This window comes from Asparagus officinalis, chromosome 5 (genome assembly GCF_001876935.1).
Source record: "Asparagus officinalis chromosome 5, Aspof.V1, whole genome shotgun sequence".
Taxonomy (NCBI): Eukaryota; Viridiplantae; Streptophyta; class Magnoliopsida; order Asparagales; family Asparagaceae; genus Asparagus; species Asparagus officinalis.
The window spans coordinates 117,731,033-117,752,563 of NC_033798.1; the positions used below are offsets into that span (position 1 = coordinate 117,731,033).

The 21,531-nt window shown below is 33.9% G+C and overlaps 1 protein-coding gene and 1 long non-coding RNA gene across 2 annotated transcripts in view; both read right to left on the reverse strand.

The window, feature by feature from the left end:
• On the reverse strand, positions 1,944-2,417 carry LOC109840320. The gene is made up of 3 exons (XR_002246884.1): positions 2,364-2,417; positions 2,104-2,184; positions 1,944-2,014 (listed from the first exon to the last, which is right to left on the reverse strand). It is a non-coding gene; the product is annotated as an uncharacterized LOC109840320 (long non-coding RNA).
• Positions 14,611-21,531, reverse strand: part of LOC109842464 (3,9-dihydroxypterocarpan 6A-monooxygenase-like) — an 18,147-nt gene continuing 11,226 nt past the window's right edge. Inside the window, exon 3 of the mRNA XM_020411339.1 lies at positions 14,611-15,386. Coding sequence (XP_020266928.1) covers positions 14,763-15,386 — 624 coding nt within the window. The 3' untranslated portion in view covers positions 14,611-14,762. The remainder of the gene's footprint in view (positions 15,387-21,531) is intronic.

The window sequence follows — 21,531 nt, forward strand, 5'->3', positions numbered from 1 at the left end:
TGACTAAAATATCATACCTTTGAGATTGTAATTGCTTCATCTAGTCCTGAGGGAGGTGAGTCCAGTAACTGTCCTAGTTTGAGTTCTCCTAGCTTAACCATAACAAACTAAGATGTAAGTAAAACACAAGAAACATATGCAAAAACCTCACCATATATCAAATCAGTCTGCCAACAAATAAATTCCATATGCTGGCATAGAATATAAGAAAAATGCATAACTATGAACAAGGAGATATAATTCCACTTGTATGAAAAGAATCATTGAACCTAAAACTTGAGCAAATCACACACTTAAGAATGCATTCCCTAAAGTAACTTTTAGCTTATTATAGAGAAAGCAATGTGCCAAAACCTGTAAACCTTATGTTAGAAAGTATTGGAATAAATAGTACTCTTGAGGACTTTAATAGACAACCAAAAAAATGAATTTCTTTCAGTCATTGTTGCAATCTATGATGTTATTAGATTCTACCTGGTCAGCAAGCATTCCAAAATCCCATTATATGATTGCTGAGATTTAGGTTCCCTGTCATTTTTGTAAAAAACACCTCTCTAGAGGAAACTTCATTAAAAAGATCAAACACTATTATGGGTAACACGCCAAACTAAATCTTCGTAAATGAGATAAATGAGTGCTTCCTAGATGAAAATTTCACTTTATTAAAGCAATAATTCAATAAAAAATCATCATATCTTCATTACATTGTTTAAATTGTCGTGTGTTTTTCTCAAAAGAAAATAAATGGTGCTATCGTGACGAGTAATTGAGTATATCAATAACAGTAAGAACAAATACTTGCATAGCGTGAAGGAAGAAGTTTTACCTTGAATGCAATGTCTCTAGGGGCCATGACCAATCCAACACCCATTGACTCATAAAAATCACATTTAAGTCATCCAGACAACAAAATTGGTAACTGTTCTTACTTGAATTAACCACCTTCCATTAGCTTGTATGGATGTTTACTTCGATTTTCTTTGTGCAATTGTGTCTGTCTGCGTGCATGTGTGTGTGTAAACCAATTAGGACCTGCTAACTGAGAGAAGCCTGGTGAAATCAGTTCAACCCTGTTGGAGCAAGCATTGAGCTGACGTCTTATAGTTTTTTTCAGACTCAGTTCTAGCTTCTTCACATGATTTCCAGTCGTGATTGGTTGGGCTCAAAGTACTTGTTCTGATGACATATAAGTTATATGCCTACAAGCTTATACAACCCAAACTCTTGAGTCTTAAGTTCACAGAACAAATAGATTAACATTATCCCTGCTGTTTTCCTGGCTTAACCATAACAAACTAAAATGTAAGTAAAACATAAGAAACATATGCAAAAACCTCACCATATAGCAAATCAGTCTGCTAACAAATAAATTCCATATGCTGGCATAGAATATAAGAAAAATGCATAACTATAAACAAGAAGATATAATTCCACTTGTATGAAAAGAATCATTGAACCTAAAACTTGAGCAAATCACACATAAATGAATCTGGTCAGCAAGCATTCCAAAATCCCATTATATGATTGCTCAGATTTAGGTTTCCAGTCATTTTTGTAAACGACACCTCTCTAGAGGAAACTTCATAAAAGAGATCAAACACTATTATGGGTGACACGCTAAAGTAAATCTTCATAAATGAGAGAAATGAGTGCTGCCCAGATGAAATTATCACTGTATGAAAGCAATAATCCAATAAAAAATCATCATATCTTCATTACATTGTTTAACTTGTCATGTGTTTTTCTCAAAAGAAAATAAATTGTGCGATCGTAATGAGTAATTGAGTATATCAATAACAACAAGAACAAATACTTGCATAGTGTGAAGGGAGAAGTTTTACCTTGAATGCAATGTCTCTAGGGGCCATGGCTAATCTGGCACCCATTGACTCATAAAAATCACATTTAAGTCATCCAGACAACAAAATTGGTAACTATTCTTACCTGAATTAACCACCTCAGCCACTTCTCTCAGAAATCCAGATTCTTTGTAACTTTTTCTTTCCAAGCCATCCTGAAAAATAGTTTAAAACATTTAAAAGTCACACTTTGAAATTTAATTATGGGCAAATAGCAAGCAATTGGAAATGTCAGTTGATCAACCTTAGCCAGCTTTAGAACATCTTCAGCAACATGTCTTAACAAGCCATCCCGAAATGGCGTCTTTAAGCCAATCATTGGTACCTGTTGAGACTCTAATGATCAATTTCTCAATAACTGAAGACATTCAACGCATATAGCACAAATATTTCAAATATAAAGGCGCCCACATAAATCAGACAGTAGTAAGCTGTGTGCAATATCAAGCAATATGTTTAAATAAAACTTAATATCAAGCAATATGTTTAAATAAAACTTTAAACCTTTCTCCTCAACATCTCCCTTTCTTATTTTGTCCCGTCAGCAGTCATGTTTAGAACATTTTGTAATGCTACCTCATCATGCAACAAGCCAACCTGCAACAATATAAACACAAGGATAACAAGTTAGATCAGGTGTACATTAAACCTAGAGACATTGCAAAACATGAATGAAATAGTTAGGATAAACATGTTTGAATTCAACTTGACAAACTCATCAATAATATACATACCTTCAAATCATCGAGATCTATATGGCTTGTTTCCATGTGCATTGTTGATGTTGATATACCTGACTTTGACATTTGTTCTTTAAAGAAACATGATGATAAATCAAACATTGAACTAAGGATGCAGAGGCATTTAATAGATAACAAATCATAAGACTTTAGTGACTTTGTATTGCTGACATTAACTGGTCTAACATTGGAAGGTACCTCAACCGATGAATTTTAGGGAGATTTGAAGACAGTATGATCTGGGGTTGCCAGTGGACTCTTGGATTAAGTGAGAATCGAAGGAGAATGCTGGTGGGTAGGCAAGAAGGAACCATATCCTCCAAACCTTGCTCCTATAATTTAAAAAAAAAATTCAAACCCACATCTAGGACTACATTACCACATTTGGGTATTTAGTGACCTTCTGCTGGCAATAGTGTTTATCCTGGCTTACCCAAGTTCTCGGCAGAGACTCCACCTTCAAAGTATTTTTGAAAGTGCCGTAATACATCTTGGAGTTTTTCATCCTAAAAACATAACAATAAGGATGTCAGCAAGCATATATAGCTAACGCAAAAAAGATTTGCATCTTTGAAGATATTACATACTTCAGACTGGTTTATGCGTGCATGCGTGTGTGTATGTGTGTGTAGCCAACTCCCAATTATTGTTCACATGAAAATTCATGTTATATTTTCCCTTATTGAGCTTGAACACCATTACAATAACTACTTTTATGCAAAGCAAACAGTCGGTATCCTTGCCTCTACATTGCTTGCAAATTGAATATATAATGATGTTCTTTTAGGTGCATTAGATTTCATTACACCTTCAAATTTGGATAACAGACAAAGAAAACTAATAGTGTTTCCACAGACCAAGTAGTCTAAATAAAGGGGCAGACACTAAACACCGCTATAGTCACATACATTAACCTTGAAAGAATGACATAATACTTGAAAATTATTGTTTAATCTGAACTTCTAGTCACCAGACAAGTATCCTAGCCAAAGAGCCAAAATCATACATCCCACCATTAATAAGTTTCGCCCGATACACAAGCTCTTACCACAAACACCAATTAGACTTGCAACTATCTCTAACTCTACTCCTACACCAAGCATTAGTATCAAAACTTCTTAGATACTTGATCACAACACCAAAAGACTCGAATCTTAATTCAGATATCTACACCCATTAAAAAAATTTTGACCTTTTAACAATCAAACCAACCAAAGTTTCTTATAGGCAATGTATTAAAATCAGTCGATATATCGCTATTGTATGTCTATAAATATCAGAACAATACATGGACATCAAAGGTCATTTAAATTGTAGACTCATATGGTGATGTTGTTGGGTCTGCATTCACTGAACGCATAGAAAGTTATATCAAACACCAATTATCTACATATAGTAATGAATCTAGTGCACCTATTATTTATACTTTCATGATTCTTCACCATCCTTGACAACTCCAACACCAACAGAAAACTTTCATTTACAACTTGGCAAATCTAAATCTAAAATAAATAACCAAGACATTGTTGCTATTGATGATATAGGCAAATGATATTTATATCATCTATCATTGAGCATGATATATCCTAATCTTAATTGTCAGCACATCAATATGAGAGCACAAACCCACTAAATAGGTCATATATTGTTCAAGCTACAATTTCTAGACTGATTACTTCTATACAAAATGTTATTATTGAACCAAACTCAAAGTATATCAACCTGGGATATCTTCATTCTCTAAAAACTTATGTATCTGGACAGATTATACTGGTTTTTTTTCACATTATGGTCGATGATCCAGTATGTAGAACTTTATGATTTGTGTTATAATCATTCAATAAGAGTAGAAAAGTGCAGTAGTAATTTAAAAAGAACTGATCTAACTGAGAAATAGAAAGATTAAGATTAAACTTACTTTCTAATCTTGCTCCTGCTGCCCTTTGAATATTGAAACCCTAAACAAAGTATGATGAAACAAATAAATTAAAGAGAGTTGGGGGAAAAAATAAAATAAATAAATAAGTATATATATTATACCAATCAAATAAATAATTTAATGAGAAACAAAGGGTCAGAAAGAGAAGTCTACATAGTAAGTAATAATCAGTCCTGTAAGGTTTTCATTTTATCAATTGTATTAAAAAGGAAAAAGAAATATGATGCAATGGTTTCGTAACGCTATACAGATTATCCATTATTTTGTGAAATAGAGCAAACTTACCTCACTTCTAGTAGAGCTGTCCATCATAACAGATGGTCTTACAGTAGGTGGCTGAATAGGAAGAAGTTGTAATATCATCCAATCCGGACGATTATCTAATCTTCATTGATTATCCTGTTAAGAACACTGAGAACATGTCCATGTCATAAAACAGAAACAAATGAATTTGGACTACTAAAAGAAATAAATTAGAGTAACAATTTTGCAAAATTAGCTACCCTCTCTGTAGAAAGCAATTGTTTCCTCTCAACAGGTTTAGGAAGCTGTGCTTGGTCATCAGATTTCTTGCAAAGGACTCATCAACAATAGTTTGTGTGCAGTATAGATAAGTAAAAAATAGTTCACATGCAAATTTAAAGTAATAAAGTGAACTATTCTCTGAATATGCATTTAAATTCACACAATTGAATGTTAAATTTAAGCTAATAACTGCAATAACAATCAAAACATGCAATAGTTATCAAACAACTATATGTGCATATGTTTATAAATCATAAATTGTCCTAACAAATTAAATTCACCAGTTCATAATCTTAAAAGCATATGAAAAGTTTATTCGAAATCCTTCAACCAATTTGTAAATGTAATGAAAATTAAAAATTGTTCATGTTTAATTTTTGTGGGCCCTTGATCAATCCTTCTCCACATTTATCTTCTTTTTTGGTAAATCGAGAACAGAATCATCGTCATCAATGTTGATTGTGACGCCTTCTTGGATTTGGATTTTTTGTGCTATTATCTTTCCTTATGCACGTTCATCCTTTGAGTTCTCATCCAACTTTACAAAGAACTTGTATGTCTTTCCGATGTTGAGAAAAAACTTTTGGAATAATTTACTCTGATTATTTTTCTGTTTTAATGAGGAAAAAATTAAGATCTTATACATGAAACATATTTTTTTATATGTATAAAATATAATAAAGTAAGAAGTTACCTCTTTTATATCATCCATGAATTTTTGAGCATTGCATCCTATCAAAGTTTCTATTGCGTCAAAAAGTATCACTCTTGCACTATCTGTCTCATCTTCAACTATGATTTTAACTACATACTTACATTTTGTATTATCATTGTGCATCAGATGATATTTTTATATTTAATCTTTATATTTTTCTTTCATGAGTAATTGATAGTACTTTACCTCAGTATACTGTCTTCATTGTTTTTTTAAAAATTTTGACATTTGTCATAAATAGTTTTTTCTACTTTTTTATTGCAGCCTTTGCAAGAGTAGTACCAAGCCTCATGCCTATTTAAGATGTTAATTATTTTTCCCGTAAAGCTGCCATATTGTGCCTGTAGAGTTGTAAAAATTTAGTTAGTTATAATCGTAGTTTATATATATTTAGTAAATAAAATAAGAAATTATAAAATAATTGAAAAAAAAGATAGTCAATTTTTTTTTAAAATTAATGTAAAAGTAATAATTGTAAATGTATTTGAAACATATTTAGGATAACTTATAAATATATGAAAAATATATGATTAGAAAATAAATCTTTTTTAGGGAATATAATTAAAAAATTCATGTTTACTTTATATCTTACCAATGAAACAAGATCTATTTATATCAGCTTGTTTTAAAATTGAAGCTCTTGATTCATTAATATTTTATAGTAGGATTTTTAATATCATACCTTTGATGATTTTTGTAAAGCTTGCATAATGTCAACAATATTCATTTTTGCTGTATTTTTAAATAGCCTTGATGAAGCTCCATTAGTCTTGATATCGGCTTTTGAATGAGCCCTGCATATAATTTTAAAAATTTTAAAATTTAAATTTATTAAGTTACCTTTTTTATTTGAATTACCATTCTTGCATGTCCTTAGCAAGCTGTATTTCAGGGTTGATACATATTGTTGATGCAATTTGCAAAGTCATGCATATCTCCCCTACATATATAATAGTTATAATTAGAATTTGATATTTATTGATAAATAATTTACAATTCAATAATAAAAAAGGTTACCTTTGTACAATGATATTTTAAAATTTGATAGTACTATTATAGTTGTCTCATTGATATTGCCTTCAATAATTGAACCTTCATTGTTAGCTAAATCTCGGAATAAAGTTACAGACAATGTTATCTCACTGTGTAAGAAAAGTTAGACAATTTTTTGTTAATATATTATATTTTAAATAATTAATTTATTGTGAAATAAAAGCATGTGTGTATACTATTTGTCTACTATAATGATGTCCCGCCTTGTGTCCGCCTTATTATATCTTGTAATGTACTTGATCATAGGCTTGACATTTGCTATTATTACAAGAACATCTACACATAAATTTATAACAAGTTTAAAATTTATTTATAATTTTTAAATTAAAAATAAAAAGGTTTTTACAAATACTTACTTATATTCCTTGTATCCTTGTTGGAAATTGCCTCTTTGATTGAGACAAAATAGTTCAATATCTTATCAAATTGAAACTCTGATTTTGACTCTTTGATAGAAATGTTCTTAGTCAATGTTAACTCAATTGACTCATGTATATTTCCATAAAGCGGGTTTATTTGTTTGACTTCTCAATTTGAGACGTAAACAACATGATTCTTCTGAAGCATGTGCTTATACATTTCAATAGTTTCTCCAAATATAATACCTTGTATTTTTTCCCATGCAAATATTACTAATATTATCTCACAAATAACTAATACATTAATATTTATTTAAGCCTAAGATAAATAAGATAAGTGATAGATGATGTAAGTTATGTATAAATGTATTAATTAATGCTAGTGCATTACATTTTATAGATCTTTATAAGTTACATTTTTTAAAAATTTAGCTTGATCATGCAACTAAATAATAAATTTATGGTCAATATGTTGCTTACCTCTTTAATAAATGAATCACATGTTCTAAAGAAAGCATGATATTTGTTGTAGAAAATTTGCGAAAATGAATCACATGTTGCTTACCTCTTTAATAAATGCAGGAATTATTTTTATATGATCTTATACACAGTAAGATGATAATAATTAATATAATAATAAGCATCAACAATTATAATTTAATTTATATTTATAATTTATAAATTTAAAAAAATCTGAGATGGCTATGCATAGATTTAAAATAACGATTGCTATGACATGATAAAAGTGATGCATATTGTACTTAAACATTGTATGCATTACTTTATTTAAGAATAAGTATCAATAATTATCAATAGAATTATAGCATGTAGAATTTTGCTACATCACCTCTGAGTCGGCGAAAATTACTTTTAGTAGTTTTCATGATCCTTTGTTGTTCTCATAAGAGGACTCAATAGTTCTTAGGATAACAACATGAATGGTCCACTCTTTTTGAAACTTTTTTAGTTTGCGTATTTGGATGTGTGAAATTGGAGCTTCGTTGGTGGATGACATTGTTCCTGCAAGATTTTGAATAGTTTATTATATATAAATAACAACGCATCTGAAGTACTAAATAAACTCAAAAGAAAATAAAATGAGACTATTTCTATTACAATGTTTAAAGTTATTTTAATTTTGATTAGTACATGATTTTGAACGAACAGAGTGAATGATGTAATAATGAATTGTAATATTTTTTTTATTTTATTTTAAGGAAAAACTTTAATAAAATTGTAGCTACTTGTTATATAAATTCCTAACCTTCAAAAATATTATTTGTCATTTGAATTATTCCTCGTGGTCCTTTGGCTGGAGAACTTCCTTGTATACAACATTCTTTGTGTATTGTTCCTCTTCTGTAAATTTTCCATCTGATGTTATTAAGACATTGGTTGTCATCATAGAAGTACCCCGCGATAAAGCAACATATAATTACCCATGAGAGAACACTGGTTCAGGTAGATAAATACCTACGTTAGGTATTTTTTGCCCTTAGGATTTATTTATTATCATTGCAAAATATAATCTTATGGGAAATTGTTTGCGCTTGAACTTGAATGGTAATCCCTCATCTTCTGCTGGTGACAATGGTATTCTTGGCAAAAAAAAAAACTTCTTTCCCATCATGTTGGCCCATTGTGATTTTAGCTTGAAATACATTGTAGTTAAAATCTTAACATACCATTCTTGTACCGTTGCACAGTCCATTAGTTGGATCCAAGTTCCTTAGTAAAATAATTGGATAATATTTTTTCAACATGAGCTTGTGTGGCGGTAGTCCATTAGGGAGCAGAGTGTTCAAAAATTCTTCTTGGTAATGATGATTAGTGTCATCAACTGCTTCATCAAAGCTAAAGAATTCTTTTCCTTCTCCTAGAAACCTTTTTATTAGTCTATCATTTAACATGTCAACATATTCATTTTTTGTTACAAGGATAGCTCTATCTTTCATATAGTCAATAGACTTGAAATTCTCATCTAAAGATGGAAAAATTAAATTTATTAGAGAATCTTCCGGTAGGTCATCACATTGATTCTGGATCAACATTGCATTAGGCAGTTTTATAAGATCCTGGGTCACTGTTGGTTCATCTCCATTCCCAATCCTAAGAAGAAATTCACTGAATGTTGTGTCTGATTTTGCTCTCATATTTTTTAAAAGTTATAGTTAAGTCATTTTGCTCCACAAATGTGAGCTTACTAAACTTTCTCTGGTAGTTTACTAAAAAAAACTCGGGCAGCAATTGACTAAAAAAAAGCTTTGGTGATTCAATAGTTCTATATGTCATTGTTTTTAGCTTGTAATAAGACAGCTTCAGTGGATCTATGACAGCTGAATTTCATTCTAATAAGAAACTTATTAGGGGCCAATCTGAGAATGATATATACAGAAGAATTATCAATTAAAGATGATCCATATTTGTAAAGACAAATAATATTATTTTTAATTATACTATCATGGTTATCCTCATTTGATGTATCTCTACTGCTTCCTGCATGACTATTAATTGTTTTGAGGAGATAGAAATAAGTAAGACTAAAAAATTTTTGATGCTACTATTTTAGTAACATTTATATTGGATGATTATGATTAAATAGGTTGTCTGATGTCAACTATATATAAGTAGCATTGGCTGATTGAAAATCAATGGTGTATATCAAATAAAATTCTTTTATAAAATTATTCATTGTTTTCTATTGATAAGTATGCAAACAATCTATTATCACCCAGTTCATACATAATGTAATTTCATTATTCAATCCTTTTTAATTTTTAAATTCTATCCATATGTTTGAAACATGGATTAAATTAAATAAATCATAATGAAATGAATCAATAATAAATAATAAATTTAAAAATTTACCACGTGCATTGCACATGCAATCCAACGTGGTAAGTTTAATCTCAATCTTTCCAACTAACATGAATTAGAAAGTAAGTTTAATCTCAATCTTTCCATTTCTCAGTTAATAATGTACTTATAAGTATACTTATATGTGTATATTATAGAATTACAGTTATATAAGTGCATAAGTATAATTATAAGTATATACTGTATATTGCATCTAGTATATATAAAAGTATATTATATAAGTAAATTGTATAGCTGTATTTAATTTATTTGGGATATATTCATCTATTGTGATGTGAAGAATTCCAAAATAAATTTATAATTATAAATGATTAATTGATTATTAATAAAGAAGTTATTTTTATCATTTTAATTTCTATAATTTTTTATATTTGTAAATTATATAATTACAAGTGATTAATAATATAATTGTTTTTATCAAAATTTTGTTTATTTTTTGCTTTGTATTCTTTGTTAGACCCTAGAGGGGGGTGAATAGGGTCTTATGCTAATCTAATCCGATTTTATGCTAATTAAAATAAAGTATTCTTGCAAGATAGATATACAAGAGTTATGTGCAAGAATAAACAATATGAACAAATGGATATATCCTAGCAAAGAGATATATTATGAGATATATATAAAGGATATGAAACTAAGGGTGATATAAACATAAACAAGATAAACAATATAGTGGACAATATAAACTAAGAGCAAATGACAAAGGCGATATAAACAATAAGCATGAATGTAAAAGAACGCCAATGACAAACTCAAACAATCAATATGATCACGGAGTTCGGTCCCCACGACCTACGTCTCCGCTCCTCACCTCGAGGAGATCTCCACTATCGTCACACCCAGTTTGGAAGCCGGAACTTCTCTACACACTCGGTTTTCTAGCTAACCAAAAACTCTACACACTCGGTTTTCTAGCTAACCGAAAACTTTACAACACTCACAATGTATACATACTAACTACCACCTTAAGTGTTAGTCTCTAGCCCGTATCTCACTCAAGTGCTCGGATTTACTACCTCTCTTTAGGTTTTTACTACCGACGTCACTCCTCTTGGGACAACCCCGTCTCTCACCACACACTCCTCTTGGTGTACTAGTGTAATACAATGTGATCTCACAATTTAGGCTCACAATACAAATAAATTGTTCTCTATAATAGATGAGAACTCAATTTAGCACAACTCAATGTTACAATCTCTCACAACCCTAATTATACTATGTATGTAAATACTAAAAGCTCAAGTGGGTGTGTGTAACAATGAGAAAAATCAAATCTAAACTTAATATAAAAACTAGCTTTGATAAATGATAATTAAACAAATGAATATAAAGCTAGATATAGAGTTTAGAAAACTTCTCCAATGGATGATAAGAGAGAGGGAGATGAATTGAAGCTTTAAACACCAAAAGATTATCTCCTCAAGCTCTTGTGAAAATATCTTCACAAACCAAACTCTTAAACTCACTTAGAAACCCTTAAACAAACATATAAAACTCTTTAAAACTTTTCTCTTTTTTTGGTGGGAGAGTTGTAGCCTTGTAGGGCTGTTAATCGGTTTGAATGGTGCGGTTAATAGGTGACACCGAATACCAAACCGATCTATTTTTTTCGGTTTGGTTCGGTTTGGTTTTTTACTTATTTTTTCATAAACCAATTATGTTCGGTTTAATTCGGTTTGGTTTTTCTCTGGTTTATATCGGTTTTTTTGTTATTCTATAAAGAAAACAAGTCTAGAAAAGTAGAAAGTAGAAATGTCTCATATTACATAACCGTTTCCGAAAAGAAAAGGAAAAAAAATGAAAAAGGGCAGCCCACAATGCCACATAACAGTTTTCGAAAAGAAAAAAAAGCGATGGAAAACTAGAATAGCAGAAACATATAGATGATAAATGCCTCCATGTCCATGAGAGCTAACATTGATAGATAGCATGACCTTCTCATTTGGTTTGAGACATGACCGGAGCTATGCATAATTGATTTAATAAGCACCTATGAGAATTGATAGCACAATGACAGCATCAAATCTCAGCAGTGTCACAGTTGTCATGCTTAAATGCACAGATAGATCAGCACTTCAAGTTCAGCAGCAAGCTCCAATCCATGACCAAAAATCCAAAACCTGCAAAAACAACCTTCGTGAGACACATGATTTCACAAACAATAGTCAGAAGACCTTAGCTCATGCGCCGAAAAATTGCTTCCCAATTGAAAGAACTGTACTAATCCTGAATGGTTTCTCAAAATTAAGAAAAACTAAAACAAAACAATAGCAAAACAACCTATACATTAGAAACAAACGCTTATGAAAGCAGCACCAGATAAGCTTACATTCCCTAGGAGTCCTCGTAATGCTAAGAACACATCACAAATATCATTTGAAAAACTTCTAGAAACGAAAAAAAATGCATAGATCTTATGCGTTTAAAAAAGAACACTTAAATGATATCAGGTCATGGAATTAAATTTGTAGCAATGTTAACACGCCGGGACTAAAATAAGGAAGTAAGGTAGCATATCATTAAGGAAAAGAGTGAGCTGTATGCAAATACAACTTTTCTTCCTTCCCAAAATGTCATGGCCAAATATAAATCTATAAAGACACCTGACAGCCACATCTCTATTGAAAAACATATTCCCAAGATAAATACTATAGACAGGATAGCTAAAAAAACAAGGTAGAATATTTTTACCAAAATGAAAAACTCAGCCGACATTAGAAAAGAGTAACCTAGACTGTTTGTAGAGGTTTGCTTGATATGAGACCACAAGTTCTAAGTAGACCACAAACTACAAAAACAGTGGAGAGTGTAAGATCTATCTATGTTATTATTCAAAAAAGAAAAGCAAGAATTAAAGAAAACTTAAAATAACATTAGAGAGAAGCAGTTAAGAAGTCTGACTATTGATGCACAACAACTCAATAGTCTTGCACACTCTTGCACACTCATATAGTAGAAAGAAGCAATAAGAAGAAATGATTGACTTACCATGTTCAACAGTAGCAATAATAAACACTTTATATACATTGATAGTAAAGAACAATAAGTTGACTACTAAGGTAAACTATTTCTTCAGTGTTTTATGAACAAAGAACATTGAAAATCGAGAGCATTTATCTTGCTTAATTTAGAACCCTATTAAAGAATACTAAATGAAAGACATTAAATAGACAGCAGTCAATTAAACATATCATCACCAAATAGACAGAAGTCACTAAACATAACACCACATACCAGCAAGTCAGCAACATCAAGCTTGGAAAGCACTCATGCAGATTTTGGAGGCAACATGCTACCACTCGTAGCATCACTAGCTGAAGCTGAACAAGAAACTGAAGAAAGTATTTCCCATTCTACATGCAAACAAAATGTGAAGAGTTAATTAACATCATTATATTTCAAACAAATTTAGTGAACCAGTTCATTAGATACGAGTAGAAAACCAAAACATACCTCGCTCAACTTGTTCACACAGCTCCATATCCTCAATGGTTGGAGTTTCATGCAATGCAACATGAGTACTAGTGTGACGCCCCTGTTTTCACACATGGCTACAGTCCAAGGTGAACCCAGAGATGTCAAACCTGCCATGCACCCACACTGTGCTACAACAAGTTTCACCAATCACAGTAATATCCTCTAGTGGGATCAAATAAATGCGTAGGTACAAAACAGGCAAAGAAGTAGAACATTAATAATAGACATGATAAAGAGGATGATATCTCATAAATAAAGATCATGTCTCAACTGAAAATAAACTGAAATACATATGGAGTCTGAAATAACATACGATGTCTCAACATGAATCAAAACGGAAAGTCGAACTAAGGCACATTGCCTTTACAAAATAAAACTAAACTCTAAGTCTGAATAAAATTTAAAACTACAGTGGAGCCTCTAATAAATCTCTCGGGACGGCGACTATGCAAGAACTCCGTCATCCTGCGGCTCTCCGGAACTCCGAGCTACCTGAAAGGGTATTTTTAAAAGAAAAAGAAACAACAACAAGAACGTCAGAGCGCTACAACAAGATTACCCCCATCCGCCCTCAGGGGAAGGGCTGCTAGGATGGAGTGGAGACTCTATCTATTAAGCATAGTATACCTATATCATTTTCCCCATATCTAGCGGAATTAATATTCAGACACCTACAAAACAAGATGTAGTACGTCGAGCGAAATAATCCAAACAAGGAAACCCTCATGTATATACCATATGTCCCGAATCGTAAACATCTAAACATTAATACCAAAATAAGAATAAATAATCTAATGAAACCAATAATTAGAGATCCATAACACGAGACTGGTACGTCGAGCGAAATAATCCAAACAAGGAAACCCTCATGTATATACCATATGTCTCAAATTGTGAATCTCTAATCATTGATCCCAACTAAGAAGTAAAAAAAAGACAGTAAAATATTACCTTAGACATCTAACTAGTTATTTAACTATGGGGAAGGGTTTGGGTGAAGAAAATCTTGCCTTAGACGTTGTTCTAAGCCTCTGAAATAACCAGCAACCAAAAAGAAGTACAACCAAGTCGTTTTCCCCTTACTACACGTTGATGTTCTAAGCCTCATAAATATTTATTATTATTTATCTTAAAGTTCATTTCACAAACCACATGCTACATCCATTGTCACTTACAATGGGATCCAAATAAAACAAGCAATCAACCAACCCACCCTTGTCAAGCGATTGGCATCTGACTAAAACGAGCAACTGGCTCGCACACCAGGGGTTGAGCTCGAGGTAGTGTCAACCCTGGCAACTCTGTCATGTCCACAATCCCATGACCATTTTTGACCTTCCAATCAAAGCACTGTATCATGGAGCCAAGCATTGGTTGTATAACTTGCAACGCCAATGACGTCCCCGGACAACCTCTACGTCCGCTGCCGAATGGCAAAAAGTGGAAGTGCTGGCCTCTAACATCCACCCTCTTATCATTTTCTATAAACCTCTCTGGTTTGAACTCAAATGGCTTGGCCCAGTGATTTGGATCCCTTCCTATAGCCCATACATTGACGAATAGCCTTGTTCTTGCCGGGATATCGTAGCCATTAATCTTACAGTCCTCGGTCGATTCGCGGAGGATTACTGGGCCAGTTGGATGAAGCCTTAGTGTTTCTTTTACAATAGCTTGGAGGTATGGGAGATTTGGAATGTCAGATTCTTTGACGAGTCTGTTTATGCCAATGACCGCGTCAATTTCGTCTCTAGCCTTCTGGAGTATGGTCGGGTGGTTGATGAGTTCCGCCAATGCCCACTCTATTGTGATTGCTGAAGTATCAGTGCCTGCAACAAAGACATCCTGTGTGGCATTGAAAATTAAGTAAATCAGTTTTTGCACTTTTTGTCTTATCAAGTTTTGCCTCGGAACGTCAACATTGAGATGTTCATAGGTTTAGTGAACTTCCAAATGTTAGAAACAAATGTATCTTGGTACTCTTTTGGGATTTCAAAATATGCCAGACCTTCAGTTTTTATACATGGGAATAGTTCTATTCAAGGTTTATATTACTGCAAGTTTTAGTATATTTAATTGTTAGTGGAATAAAATGACACACTTTCAAATATTCCTACATTTTATTTGTTGGGGGCCGACACGTCCACCTCGCCGCGGAAGCGAATCACCTTGAGAGAAAGTCCTACCTTTTGTTTTCACAAAACACAAGCCAATCTCGATGTTCCTGTTTCGATGATGAAAACAAGAACAGAAGTGAATATCTCAGCAAGGTGAGATATACACTCTTCCAAATATCAGATCTAGGTCTGAATATCGAGGGAGCCAACCAACACAAGCAATAACCAATACAATAAGTGAGACACGAGATTTACGTGGTTCGGCAAATTGCCTATGTCCATGGAGAGGGGTGAAGGGAGATTCCATTATGATGGAGAACACCGACGACTTGTACAACCTACAAGCTCGTCCAAAAAATAAACTTTTGATTTTTACCCAAGAGAAGATGACCTCTTTCTTGTAAAATCTCTCCAAGCACTCAATCTTTTCTCTCCTCAAGATCTCACTTTTTAGATCTAAAAAACTCTCTCTTTTTTATTGACGGCAGCCCCTCTTCTCTACTAAAAAACTTAGGAACGAATCCCTATTTATACCAAAGAAAACAGGTAAAAAAAATCGCCCGAAAGCCCATTGTTCGGATCCACACCCGCTTTGTCTTGGATCACCGCGAGACACTCTGAGGTGTCTCGAGTGGCGAGACACCTCATGGTGTCTCGTGGTGGTGAGACATCTTGGGTATCTCGCATGACTCAGGTGTCTCGCTCATAATTCTTCACCTCATACATCATTTGATAAACCTCAAATTTTGGACGAACACCAGAAGAACACCGTGAACATCACAAGATAGTTTTGAAACACCAAACCAAGACAAACTAGCTACACCATTATACCATGGCTGCCTACGTACCCTCTTATCGGGATCAAGCTAATCATAGTTCTGCATAGTCTCCATATAGTCTCTACTCCATATAGTCTCCATCTCACCCCATCACCGTCCCGAAGGGCCATGTCCTCTTAGGCAGATCAACATGGGCTGATATGAAGCAAGTCCAAGCAATGCTGAACTTGCTACTTGTCACCACTTTGGTCAACATGTTCACGTGATTTTCATTTGTGTGCACTTTCATGAGAGAAATATCACATTCCTCTATGACACCCCGCTCAAAATAATACTTGATGTCGATATGCTTGGTATGAACATGATGAACTTAATTCTTAGCCAAATGAATCATACTCTATAATGACCGTGAATTTTGATACTAGTTAAAATAATTTTATGGTATTTTAAAATAGTTAATTATTATTTTTTAAAATAGTATTTGTATTTTTCCCAAATTTCTAGAAATTTCTATGATTTAAAGTTCAAGTTTTATATTTATTTAAATAATTTTGATATTTATAAATTTATTTGGTGCAGTGAAAATTTATGGAATTAATCCGTTGTGTTATTGATACTATTACGTATCATTTTGAATAATACGTTGTATTATTTTTGCTATTACGTATTATTTCGTGTATTATGTTGAATTATTAATTACGTATTATTTGTATAAATTATTATATTATTTTAATTATTTCGTATCAGCTGTCGTATTAGTACAACTGATACGTTTATTATATAGATATAGATAGTTATTCCATAATTATTTGATTTTAAATGTAAGAAAATATATTTTTATTTTTAATTATTCTCGTTTAATTGTACAATATATGAATATTTTAACTATTTTGTATCAACTGTTGTATTAGCACAATATGTACGTTTTTAATTGTAGATAATTATTTCGTAATTAGTTTAACTTTTTTAAATACCGTATTTATTTATTTTAATTATTTTTGTTTTAAACCCTAACCCAAACCCTAATATATATATATATATACATATATATATATATATATGCAAAAGATACACATAGTCTCATGTCGCACATGCCTCGATGTGCGGATCGGTACTTGTCAAAAGTTAACTCGCAGGTATAGGTAAATCACTAACATTGTAAATTGGTGTCAAATAGTCGAGGCGAACTCTCAAACGTGTGAAAAGTATATAACAAAACCAACAGTACACAAAACTGTGCGGCGGTCGACCGTAGAGGTCACTCCGGTCGACCGCACATAGAGCACAAAACCACTGTGCTCAAAACTGAGCGGCGATCGACCGCAGAGGTCATGCCGGTCGACCGCTCAAAGAGGAGAAGTGATTCTGTTGGCAAAATCCCGGGATGGTCGACCGCTGAGTCCGTTGCGGTCGACCGCTAAGAGGATAGAATCTCAGTCTGGGTTTCTATCAGCTTCGAAACTCCTCCAAGCCCGACACCCCCTCGCCCCGTTGTCAATGACCCCTCCTGCTGACAGCAGCCCCGTAGCCATGCTGAGATCCCCACACCGTCGAACCCGTTGCCGATGTCACCGTCCAGCTCCACAAGTCAACCGTCGATCCGCTGCACGTGTCGTTGAACAACGAACAACAAGAAATGACGCCACCGCCTCGTCCGCAGGTTCCTTGGTCTCGTAGGCAAGATCCCTCTTGTTCATTAACTGTCATTTTAATTTTAGATCTGTGAATTTAATTATATGCATAGATAGACCGTATTACAATTATGTTGTATGTTGTGGTATATTATTACATGAGTGGGATTGTTTGATGAAGAATATTAAATATATCATAGTAATATGATAAATAGCATTTTTAGAATAATTATTATGAATTAAAAGAATTTATTTCGACAGCAAAATCATTTTTGGATAATTATATTAATTAAAAAGAATTTATTTAAGAACATAATCATTTAGAAAAATATAATAACTTAAAAGGAATTATTTTGGAAAAAGGATCATTTTTGATAATTATGATGATTTAAAGGAATTTATTTGCAAAAAGGATTATTTATTTTGGATTTTAGATTAATTTATGATTTTGTGTTGGTAGTTGTAGACTATGACATTTCATGTGTAAAACAATAACGAATTTTAGTTTTCTTTTAACCATAGTTATTTTTGATATTATTTTAGCTGTGTATAATTTTTATGAGTGGTTTTGAGATTCGAATAACAAGATATTAATAAAACCGGAATGCATGTATGTTTTACTGTTTATGATTGCATTTTATATTTTGCGTTCTATTTTAATGTATTTGCATAGAAGTAGTCATATTATTATTGTTCCTGGTTGTGTTTGAGAACCCTTGGTAGTTCATGACTTAGTGGCCTCGTGCGTCATGAACAGACTTAGTAACATGTGTGGGTGTGTTGACTGAGTTAGGTGGTGAACCAAAGTTTCAGTGTGGAATACGACTGTTGATTTAGAAAAACAAGATGAGTTGGGATGGGGAAGTTAATGTTCATGTGATCAAATAAGACTGTTGATGTATCTTCCAACTCGCGTCAGTGAATTCGTGTAGTCACTGGGGTTGGTTGTTGGGTTAAAGTGAATTTGTGTAGTCACTTTAGTCCCGTATCTGTTTCGTCACTTGAGCTTTACCTGAATTCGAACCAGGCCGAGATCAAATTGCGTGTAGTCCTCTAACCGATTCGTGTAGCCGTATTGGATGCGCGTAGAGGATTTGTGAGCAGTCAGTTATCTGGTGATATGAATGTTGACTTTATGTGAGATGTGGACCAGTGAGTTTTAGGATGACTAGTTACATGACCTCGTTTCTTAGCTAAGTATGAATTCATGTAAGATGTAGGTCAGTTGTATTTTTTTTCATACATAGATCAGGATTAATATTTAAATATCTACAATTTGAGACATATGATATATACATGAGGGTTTCCTTGTTTGGATTATTTTGCTCGACGTATTACGTCTCTTATTGTAGATTTTTAAGTATTAATTCTATCTAGTTGTATGATCATGTTAGTTGGTTGATTGTTCTGATCGCTAGTTGCATGATCGACTTGTTACTTGATTGATTTTGTTGGATTTCTAGTTGTACGTTTTCTTTGTCATTCAGTTATCGTATCGTTTTTCGCTTTGGTTTTTATTATTCTATTTGTTGCGGGTCTTGCCGTGTGCTATGCACGTTGACATACACCTATTTTCTCTGGTGTACGTCAGACTTAGAGGAAGAGGAGCCAGAGGATTCTCAGCAGGAGTACCCTGTAGACGGAGCAGAAGAAGGAGTCGAAGCATATTCTTTCCATTTATTAGTTGATGGTTCCATTTACTCTTGTAGTACTTCCCATTTTAGTTTGAATGATGTATTATATTTCTCTAGTATTCATTTATTCATTTTGTATAAGGGCATGTTGACCCGAATATTATGTCTTAGATGTTATCCCATTTGTGATATGATACCACAAGTTTACACAATCCTGCTCAATCCCCAAATTATCTAGAAGACCCCACAACCATAATGCTTCCTTCACTCCCTCTGTCATGACCATGTACTCAGCCTCTGTAGTAAAAAGTGTCACTGTAGTCTGTTGTAGACATCAAAAAATGCTTACAGACATTCAAACACCACTCAAGACGATATAGAAGAACAATATACACGTCATCAAGCAACATATGGCGGCGCGGCAGGACATGGTGCCGCGGCTAAGGCGCGGCAGGACATGGTGCCGCGGCTAAGGCGCGGCAGACCAAGGTGCCGCGGCTAAGGCGCGGCAGACCAAGGTACCGCGGCTAAGGCGCGGCAGCCTATGGTGTCGCGGCTTAACCGCTGCAACCTATGGTGCCGCGGCAGTTAAAGCAGGATGCTACAGCAGTTATAATACAGTTATCTGATGATTATTTAAAGTCCACGTGGCGGAGTATCAGAAATAGAACGTGTGCTGATGTGGAAAAGCAGTTAAACCACGAAAAAGGTGGTTAAAGGTCGTGGGAGAACTGTTTCAAACACGTATGAACGTGGGTGTAACTGCCCCTTTAGCCGCGGCAGTGTCGACTGCCGCGCTCTTTGGCCGCGACAGTGTCGACTGTCGCGCCCTTTAGCCGCGACAGCATCAGCTGCCGCGCCTAAAGAGACAGTTATTGACCGGCTATTTCTTCAGTTATCGTCTAAGGAGGCTATAAATACCCCCCTATGGCCATCATGGACAGGGGCTGAGCATTTTCCATAGAGATTAGAGCAGAGAGCCTTGAGTTTTGGTGAATTAGAGCAAGAGAGAGAGTCTTCCTTCTTCACAAACATCCTCAAGAAGCTTCTAGCGAGTCCTAGAGATCTAAGCTCAGACTTGATCTTTGGAAGAGTGAACATCTTACATCGATAAGATATTCGCTTCAAATTCTTACTTCGATAAACGAAGGAAGAATCATTAAACCCCTCACGGTTCAATCAGAATCTGTGATTTGGTGGTCCACGAGTCAAAGCGCTCCCGGCACAGGCAAAGATCCCACGCAAGCAGCGATCCAAACAACGATCCTGCGTTTGTTTCTAAAAAGTTGTAATTTTTCTTTTGTTGTGTAAAAGAAGTCTTATAAAAAGACTATCTCTTTTGAATTTGTTGTAATCGACCGAAGATATAATGAATTCCATAACAAAACCAACTTTTGACGCAAACAAGCTGGCGACCACAGTGGGAGCCAACGGTCTCGCTGCCGAGACCGTCGTGTCGCAGCCGATCAAGATTCCAGTTGAATCCATGGTCGAATACGAATTCGACCAAACCAAGTTTGAGGAATATCTCTCATCATCCTCTTCAAGATCTTCATTATCTCGCAAGTACAAGAGGATCTCACAATTGAGGAAGAGTTGCATGCCAAAGAAGGCACAAAATGAAGACTCTCGCCTGATTGTTGCTGAGGATTCTACTCACAACCTCTCTGCTCATAATGGCTCTTCGCCAAGTAAAGAGTCATTAAATCAAAGCCCACCGGCATTGACGAAAAGAGCTCGTCAGAGACAACGCCAACGCCGCACTCGCCAAATGGCTAAAACCTTAGAACAATCCGACGGAGTTCGTTATCATGCAGACTTAGAGTCGA